The 9,731-nt window shown below is 43.6% G+C and overlaps 1 protein-coding gene across 2 annotated transcripts; it reads left to right on the top strand.

The window, feature by feature from the left end:
• Positions 1-433: 433 nt before the first annotated feature.
• LOC121753944 (eukaryotic translation initiation factor 4B2-like) lies at positions 434-4,557 on the top strand. Of its 2 annotated transcripts, none has more exons than XM_042149243.1 (3): positions 434-1,708; positions 2,700-3,347; positions 4,201-4,557. In XM_042149243.1, exons 1-3 carry the CDS (start codon positions 678-680, stop codon positions 4,235-4,237), a joined length of 1,716 nt encoding a protein of 571 aa, XP_042005177.1. In that variant the 5' UTR covers positions 434-677; the 3' UTR covers positions 4,238-4,557. The 2 variants fall into 2 exon arrangements, with proteins under 2 accessions (XP_042005177.1, XP_042005178.1); XM_042149244.1 differs by having other exon boundaries at positions 436-1,708; positions 4,196-4,557.
• Positions 4,558-9,731: the final 5,174 nt, after the last annotated feature.

The following is a 9,731-nucleotide window of genomic DNA, read 5'->3' as shown; positions in this document are numbered from 1 at the left end:
GTAATTCTCGCCATTGAGTTTGGTTCCAATCAGTAGTGGTGAGGTATTGATTTTCTGGGTTTCGATTTTGGGTTCTGTTTGATTTGGTGTGGTTGGTATAAGTTGCTGGGTTTGTGCGATGCTGGTGCGCATGAACTCAGCAAATAATCGAGCGAATTGCTCAGTTTCGGTTGGTTTTGGGGTTTGGTTGTCGTCGGATTCCGATATGGCTTTGAACAGTGTCTGCCGGATTTAGGCCTTTTTTGACTTGGGATTGGTTCCGAGACATTGATGAGACTTCTCTGAGTCTCACCCCTGTTCTGATACCATCTTGAATTTGATATTGGGCATAAGGGAAGAAACGAGTAGAGAGAATGTTAGTGGTATTTCGTCTTGTGTTGATCATTGATACTACTTCTTTTTAAATAGAGGCTCACATGTTTTGTACAAGGTAAGATCTCACAGAATAATTCTAATAAATACAGAATAATTCTAATGAATGCAAATTGATTAATGTTGATTTGATTGTGTTTTCTACTTTAGATTATTCTGTTGGATTCTTTCTTTCAACAGAGTACAATTCCTTTATTCATTTTCATCTCGTCTTTCTATATTTAAACTTGCCGATTTTGGGGGAAACGAGAAAAAAAGGAAACTAAACAAAATTCACATTTAATTGCGAGAGATCTTTGGAGAAAATGTCGAAATCGCCATGGGGAATCGGCGCCTGGGCTGCCGAGACCGAGAGGGAGGAGGCCGAGCAGCGAGAAGCCGAGGAGAAGGCGGCCGCTGGCAGTTTTCCCAGCCTGAAGGAAGGCGTGAGCACAGCCAAGCAGAAGAAGAAGACGAAGATGACTCTACAGGAATTCAGGGTTATGCCGTCCCAGGGCCACGGCCTGACGCCGGAGGAAATGCTCCGCCTCCCGACGGGGCCGAAGGAGCGGTCGGCGGAGGAAATGCAGCACGGCAGATTGGGCGGCGGGTTCTCCAATTACGGGTCTAATTCGGGCCGGAGGGAGTTTGAGGGCCGGAAATCTTATGGATTTGAGGATGATGGGTGGAGGCAGCAACCTAGGGTTTCGGAGTTCGATCAGCCTTCGCGAGCTGATGAGGTGGATAATTGGGGGTCGATGAAGAAGCAAACTGCCCTGCCGGATCACGATTCGCGCGAATCTAGGGTTTCTGGCAAGTACAGCCCACTTGGGGGTGCGTCGCGTGCCGATGATGTGGACAATTGGGCGTCTATGAAGAAGCCTGTGTCACAGCCGAGAAATTCGAGCTTTGGCTCTAGGCCCGAGACTGATCGTTGGGCCCGGAATGAGAGCTTCGGGTCTCGGAGTGAGCAAAATCCCAGTTTGAGTTTGAGTTCGCCTAAAATTGAGGGTGTGGAGGGGGTAAAGGTTAACAAGCCGAATCCTTTTGGGGCGGCGAGGCCAAGGGAGGAAGTGCTGGCGGAGAAAGGGTTGGATTGGAAGAAGATGGACTCAGATGTTGCAGACAAGAAGCAATCGGTTAGTGGTGGGAGTAGGCCCACAAGTTCGCAGTCGAGTAGGCCGGAGACTCCGCAGTCGAGCAGGTCGGAGGCGCCTCCTTCACTGGGTGAAGCTGTAATGAGGCAGAGACCGAAAGTAAATCCGTTCGGGGATGCCAAGCCTAGAGAAGTTATGCTGGAGGAGAAGGGCCTGGATTGGAGGAAGATTGATCTCAAGTTGGACCGACGTGTGAACAGGTAGTAGTTAGTTTTGCAATGTGTTTCGTTGCTGTTATGTTATTTTGGAAAGGTGTGGTTTCTTGGGTTGTGATGACGTGGAAATTGTTTGTTAGTTAATGTCTATTTTGGTGTGATAAGTTCAAGCATGGGGAAGGGCCGTTGAAATATTGTGAATTTTACGGGTAGGGCTTTGTTTGGAATGATAATGATGGAGAAGGGCTGTTGGGCTTGGGACAACTTAAGGGGTTTTGTTGAACAAATGATCTCTGTTGTTTCGGATCATAGAGGAATTGCCACAAATTTTGATCTTTTTCGCGGCCAAACTTTTCATTTGGTTTGTTGAGTCATTCATTGATATCTGATAGAGACAACTAGAATATTTGACTAAATGTTAAAATTTGGAAATAAATTGACGTATCTTATTGAGAACTTGGGAGTTTAGTAAGCTATAGAAGGGAAGTTAATATGCATTTCAAGCTATTGCAATGGTGCAGCCCGTTAGGAGTATGTGAGTATTTTTAAGTCCTTAAGAGTTTAGTTGTCATATTAGAATTTGGTTATTAATTACTGATGTAGTGATGTGTATTCAGCGAATTTACATATAAATGCAATGATACTGAGGAGGAAATATCTATATAGTGAAGAAGTTAACTTTGGTAACTTTAATATCTGTATACATTCGATAAAAAAATAGCATGTCTTGAAATCCATTTTGTAAATCTATATCCAGAACGGAGCATATATTACATTAACTCCGAGATGACAATGCCAGTTGCTACAGTGGTCATACAAAAGTGCAAAGCTAGTACTTGATTGGGTAACTTGGTTTCTTATTGTGATATGAGAGAAGTTGTAGACTATTCTGGTATCATTTAATTCATGCTCTTGATAGTACTTGATTGGGTAACTTGGTTTCTATCTATATTGGCGAAATTGGTGTTACCTCTTTTACCTATAGTGATACTGAAAAAAATTAAAATAGTAAAAGCTTAAGAGATGGTATTTTCAGGCCTGAGGCAGAAAAAGAGAAAAATCTGAAGGAAGAAATTGAGCAACTGAAAAAGGAATTGCTGCAAAAAACTAGTGAAGAACAAGCTGGTGTGCAAGATCAAATACATAAAAAGGAGCAGGAGTTGGAACTTCTGGTCTCTCAGTTGGATGACAAAGTTCGCTATAGTCAAAGAAATTTTGAGAGGCAAAGCCCTGGAGCTGTTCGGGGTGCTGGCTTTAATGACAGACCTCCTTCTCGAACCGGATCATATGAGGGTAGATCCAACTTTCATGACAGGCCTCCTTCTGCGCCTGGACAATATGAAGGCTATCAAGAGAGACCTCCATCTCGTCCAGGTGCATACGAGGATTCAAGAGCTGGCTTTGCTGAGAGACCTCCTTTTCAACCTGAGGCGCATGAAGATCCTGAAGCTGGGTTTAATGAAAGACCCCATTCGAGGCAGGGAGCCTATGAAGAGAACAGATCTTCCTATTCTCAGAAAGCTTCTTACACAGATAGATCATATCAAGAGCCCAGATCTATAGATGGCAATGAAAGGCCTCGTTCACGCGGCTCTGTGAATTCATGGGCAAGACCAAGTGACGACAGAAGATATTTTCAAGGAAGTGGAGGCAGAGTATTTTCAGGCAGCAGAGATGTCGACAGGTAATGTCTCTTTAGATTTTTCTGTATTTCATACTTTCTCCTGCACTTGCTATTAATTGCGACAGCTCTGATACTATAAGTCTTTTGGAGCTTCTTGAAAATTTTCCTTTGTTGATGTTGGCTGATGAATATATTTTGGATAGTGTGTTAGACAATAGAGGCGAGGACCCTACGGTATATTACTGGCCTTGTACTAAATTCAAGACTTAACCTCCTTCTCGAACCTCAAGGGACTTATTGATATGACTGTCAAAAAGACTAAATATAGACAATATTAAAAGGTAGAGTATAGACTTCTAGCATTTAAAGAGAGACTTCTAAGGCTTCTAACAATTAAAAAGAGACTTCTAACTCTTGATGTGTATCATATTTTTGGCGTTTATTAACTATCTGTTTGCAATCAACGAGTAAGAGAAATGGCATCATTTAAAAATGATTTGTCTTTGTTGTAGTCCTTTTGGATTTCCATACATTTGGATTTTCTTTGTTGGAAAACATGCCTTAGATGAAGGTGTTTTTGTTTTCCGCACTACGATTCTCACTTGCGTAGATATATTTTATATAACTGAGCTTCTAGTGGGTTGTTTGCACGGGACATCTACTGGTATGTCAATAATGCCTGAAATACTAGTCCACACAAGTCTCTATGATATCGGGACACTCTATGCTACCTCGTGATTTCCACTCGTCATGCTAAGGATCTTCTTACACGTATATTATAATTCTTCACTTTTGCTGAAGTGTGAACTCATATGATCTCCGAGTTAGGATAGATCTTCCCATATAATATAATTTGTGGTGATATATAACACACGATTGATCGCAGTGCTTCTTGTGTCATTTGGTAGGTCAGGGTCGAGGTGGTGAACTCCCAAACCCGATTCTCCTAGGACTCAATTTCTTCCGGTCGTTCTTTGCTCGCTCTCTGACTAGTTAGATGCAATAATACATTGGCACCCCTGTTCCTCATTTCATGATTTTTGCTGTGAGGAATGGAGCTGGAAAATCCAAATTCTGATAACATACAACTCTAGCATTAATTGTTGTTGCATTTTGATGAAGTGTAAAATCCTCATATCCCCTCCCCCTTTTTTGTTTCTGTCATTTTGTAGTGGGATCAAATTTCCATCTTCTCCAAAAAAAAGGGACATTATAGTGCATAACCCTCGGAATATACTTATTTGTTTGTTTACAGTGTTCCTAACCTCAATCCTATGTTGTCTGATGATTCTTACTTTTAACAGGCAATGTTGTTTCCATTTTCTTGCTAAAAATATGCACTATTGGTTTGGACATTGATTTTAATGCACAATTGGTAAAGTAAGAGAGAGATAGAAAGAAAAGATAATTAAAAGTATTGTTCGTGGAGAATGAGTACCACTTCTTTAGAGAGAAGACTTTTCAAAATTAAAAAATGTATATTTCTTGGCTATTTCCTGAAAAATGAGGTTTTGGTGGTGTTAGTTTATTAATCATTGTTGATATAACATTAAACATAATATTTTGGTTACTTTCATTGCCTTGATATATCAATCTTTCACAACCCTAGAAACCTGATATGTTGGGTAGTGGTAATCATTATCTAGAGGTGCTAGTCTTGTTATTGCAAAGGATCATGGGTCAGGCGAATCCAATTTGATAATATCCTCAAGTGGTGTTCGGAAATAAAATTTGTCATTCATGAAACTGGTCCGTTGCAATTTATTCCACAAATAACGAATAAAGTTTCTGAACTATACCACTTTGTGGTTAATTAATTAAAAAGTCAAATGACAGTCTTAGAATTAATTAATGTATATATATCTTAAACACGAGAAGTAATTAAATTAATAAGGAAACCTTAAATTTTTCGTAATTTCATATTGTACGAACAATCAATATTATTTCACTATAATGGCTTATTATAAATTTAATTTAGACTTGAATTAAATTGAATTTCAATTTAATTAGTGAAAGCTTAATATTGGCCAAAGTCCATCTTCCATAGATTCACAAGCCTTATACAAAACTCTATATTAAGAGATTAGGCTAGAGAGACCAGATATAAGTCCTTTCATTTTGATAAGCTTTACCTACCCAAAGATAAAAACTAGTGTTTAAAAAACATGCTAGATTATATATGGTTGAGAACCTACGGTGTTCACGTGGAGAAGTAAGCTATCAATTTCAGTTCATTGAATCTTAACGGCATAATCTTCTATTCGGAGAATTCATGAATCAGGGTTTATATTCCTTATGCATGAACTATATTAGTTCCTAGCATGCAATCTGATTGAATCGCACGAATAGTGATAATCTAATCATATTTGCCGATTTATTTGTTCTGCAAAATTTCCCGCTCCAAACCCCGACAGAGGCTTCATCACCAGTGCATGGTTGGCCGCCACTTCTCCTCGTACTCAGAGGATTGCATGGGGTGGTTATTGGTGGTGTAGGCATTGGCATAACTCTGATTGTTGCCGATCTTTGGCAAGCATTGCTCGGTAGGAGGCTTCCTCAAGTGCATGATTGGCCGCCTCTCCTCCAGCTTGTCCCTCCTCTACGACGATTGCGCGCCGCAATCGTAGGCAATGGCATAGCTCTGATTGTTGCCGATCTTTGGCAAGCATTGCTCAGTAGCAGGCTTTATCATGTGCATGGTTGGCCGCCTCTCCTCCTCCTCGTACCTCATCTCGGAAGTTTGCGCGAGGTGGTTTCCATCGGAGTAGGCATGGGCATGGCTCTGATTGTTTCCGATCTTTGGCAGGCAATGCTCAGTAGTAGGCTTCATCATGTGCATGATTGGCCGCCTCTCCTCCAGCTTATCCCTCCTCTCGGACGATTGTGCACCGCAGTCGTAGGCATTGGCATAGTTCTGTTGGTGCTTGATCTTTGGCTAGCAATTGGCAGGAGGCTTCATCATGTGAATGGCCTAAAAAAATTACTTATCTCTTGATTGTTTGATGTTGTAGCTGCCTCTGCAGCTTCTACTTAGAGCATCTGCAACGGCGGATGTCCAGGCGGACGTCCGACCGGCGTGCCGGAAGTCTGCGCGGGACGTCCGCCATTAGGCAGCAGGGAGGCTGACGTGGACGTGCGTTGCGGACACCGGAGTTCCGCAACATTCCGGGGACGTCCGTCGTGACGTCCACTATTGCGGTGCCACGGCGGACGTCCCGATTTTTAATTTTTTTTATAAAAAAAACTCTATATATACGGCCCGTTGAACTTCATTTCATTCGCACCACTTGTTTTAACGAGTTTCTCTCTCTCTACTTCATTTCTTTTGAAGATAAATGGAGCACCACGATAGTGATTCCCCCGCCACGAGCGAGTCACAAACGCTGACTTTTCCCGTTAGAGTTGGGGGAAATGCCGGCGGAAGTGCACTGATGTCCAGGATGATGCCCGGAATGGCGCCGATGATGTCCCAATCCCAAATGGCGGGGATGATGCTCAGGTACTACAATATGTACCCCCCTTGGTGTGGGATGATGCCCCAAATACCCCAAATGCCCGGGATGAGTGCCGCGATGACAGGGATGATGCCCGAAATGCCCGGGATGATGCAGGGCATGCCTGCCGCTGCGGGGGAGCAGGCAGGGGGTCCCCCAATCACCTGGGGACAATGTCTATCGTCCCTACATGGATTTATTGTCTAGTGATTCCCCCCTCCAGAGTACTCCTCTGGAGACTCAGTTCACCGACATTGAGACTTTCTCTTTTGAGGAGTTGGGGCTATTTCCGGTCAGGGAGTCTCCTACTAAGATGCCACCGGCGGCAGGGAGGACGCGGAAGCATGGGAGAAGGAAGGGCAAGGGCACTACCTCGTCCTCGCGTGCGGGGAGGCGGGGGCCGAGGAGGAGGGGGATGAAGCCGGCGGAAGAAAGAGGACCATCTGGAGCATAGGGGAGTGCGCAGCGCTGGTGAAGGCCTGGATTAGTGTAGTCGAGGATCTCTACGTCGGGGCTAACTAGCATATCGACAAAATGTGGTGGCGCATTAGCCAAAGCTACCTCCAATTCAAACCGCCAGGTGGGAATCCTCACGATGGAGAGCAATGCCGGAAACAGTGGGAGTGGCTGAGGAGGTAGCTCATCCGATTTTCCGGCATCTACCAAAACAATCTCCTCACGACAACCAGCGGCATGTCCGCCGATGATGTGAAGCTTCTCTTTCACCAGCAGTTCCCCGACAGTGAATTGGGTTTCGGGGAATTTAAATATTGGGAGGTCTATCTTGTGGTGCAGACTTCCGCCAAGTTTAGTTCGGGTGTTGAAGCTGGCTGGCCGAAGCGGATTAAGATCAACACCTCCGGGGAGTACAACAGCAGTGCCGGTTCCCACGAACTCCCTGACGCCGAGGCAGAGTTCCCAACCCATCAATCGTCTTCCCGCCGCCATCGCCCGGTTGGGAAAAAGGCCACGATGCTGATGGCTAGGGAGAGCGCCAGCGGGTCCCCCGAGGTCCAATCGGCAGCTCATTCCCAGATCAATCCCGAGCTCCCATCACTCACCCGCATACAGCAGCATGAGACCCTGATACACACCATGGAGAAGTGGTATGCAGCGAATGACCCCTTATACAAGTTGATGCTAAAAGGATGTCATCGACAGTATGCGCCGCGATTTGGGGATGCCATCCCTGCCTGTGAGTGACGCCGGGACCGGCCATGGGCACGACGGGACTGGCGGAGGGGACGACGAGGAGTGAGACGGGGGCCGCATTTGTCGAAGCTTGAGATTGTTTTTTTTAACAATGTAATTTTTTTTAATAATTATGTATGTTTTTGTTTTAAATAAAGTGGTTGCATTTTCTCCGTATTCGTATCAAGATTTTAATTCCGTAAATTGTTTAATTTGGTGAATTTGTGAATTTTTATTATTGTGGATGTCCGTAGGGATGTCATTGGGGATGTCCGCCATTGTGCGGTGGGATGTCCTTATGACGTGGCAGGAGGTGTTTTTGGAAAGTCCGCCGGGACATCCGTCCCACTGTGGATGCTCTTATAGGGTTTTGTTTGCATTGGTTCATTTTTTGGATGGGGATGCGTCTGATTCGATTCCCATAATGGGTAACCTTTCAAACTTTGTAATTTATGAGAGGAATTTCATACAGCCTCCATTCCACTTGGAAGAATCTTGCATGGAGCTCACAGAGGCGTAGCGCAGTTGGCAACGGAGGGGCAGATCTTGCTGCAAGAATCTTACATGGAGAGCATACATTTGGACAGAGGTTGGGGGGTCCAATCAATAGTTGAGATTCTAACTGTCAATTTTCAAATTATTTACACTAATTTTCAAATTAGTGTAAATTATAGCAATTGCAGAAAAAAGCAATGTAATGAGCAGCACATTAGACGCAGTTAATGATAGGAGTAATGTTTTTCTGAAAAAAAATATTCAGACATGCCAACCTTCAGCGATGACAAAAACCATTATAAATTATTGAGGGGTATCAGATTCTTTGTTTCATTTGACTCTTTTCTTTTTTCCCCTCACATAATTCTTAGTATATCAATAAACAAGAAACAATGTTCAAAAACAACAAAAATCCTCTGTTTCAGTCAAAACTTGGATATACCAAATAGAGAAAAAAACAACAAGAAAATCTCAAGAATTCTAGAGATGAATCATCATATCTCCATTAGAAATTCTAAAACAGTTTGAGAGATAAAAAAATGAACAAGTTGACGATATGCAGATGAATATATTAGCTCACACCAAAAACTTTCCTAAGAGATAAACAGCCAGCAACAATGATGAACCAACCCCCCGCTTTCAAGGTGATGTAACGCGCAGTCAATAACACGTCTATGTAATTATGTAACATCCTAGTTACAACAAGTAGTTCCCAGCAACAAGTAATTATGCAATGAGTCGTCCTCGGATCACACATGAAGTTGTGCTCTAGGCGTGCCTCTTGCAGCTGTTGCCGATTCCTTCGCAAGTTTGGGAGGATGTGTCTATGGATTTCATCACGGCCCTGGCTTAGTCCCATGGATTTAGTAATATTTTGGTGGTGGTTGACCGGCTCACCAAATAAAATATGCGCATTTTGCGCCCCTGCCGTCCCACTTTAACGCCCCGTGGGTCGCAAATCTCTTTATTGAAACGGTGGTGAAATATCATGGCTTACATTGGTATCTGGTAGAGATTCGGTGTTCTTAAACGATGTTTGGCAGGATATGCTTTGTTTAAGAGGGACCAAGCTTCATTTCATTACAGTTTACCATCCGCAGTCTGATGGCCAGACTGAAGTGCGCAACCTCGGGTTAGAGCAATACCTCCGTGCTTTCACAGTCGATCGCCCAAACAAGTGGGTAATTTTTTTGCCGTGGGCTGAGTTGGCACTTAATTGCTTCCACCATGAGGGTCTGGGTACTTCGCCGTTCACGGCACTGTA

Source organism: Salvia splendens, chromosome 11, assembly GCF_004379255.2.
Source record: "Salvia splendens isolate huo1 chromosome 11, SspV2, whole genome shotgun sequence".
Taxonomy (NCBI): domain Eukaryota; kingdom Viridiplantae; phylum Streptophyta; class Magnoliopsida; order Lamiales; family Lamiaceae; genus Salvia; species Salvia splendens.
This window is presented reverse-complemented; position numbering and strand designations above follow the sequence as displayed.

Coding starts and splice junctions, on each gene's coding strand:
- LOC121753944 (XM_042149243.1), top strand. CDS start 678: ATGTCGAAATCGCCATGGGGAATCGGCGCCTGGGCTGCCGAGACCGAG. Junction 1,709..2,699: donor TTGGACCGACGTGTGAACAG/GTAGTAGTTAGT, acceptor TGGTATTTTCAG/GCCTGAGGCAGAAAAAGAGA. Junction 3,348..4,200: donor GGCAGCAGAGATGTCGACAG/GTAATGTCTCTT, acceptor TTGGTAGGTCAG/GGTCGAGGTGGTGAACTCCC.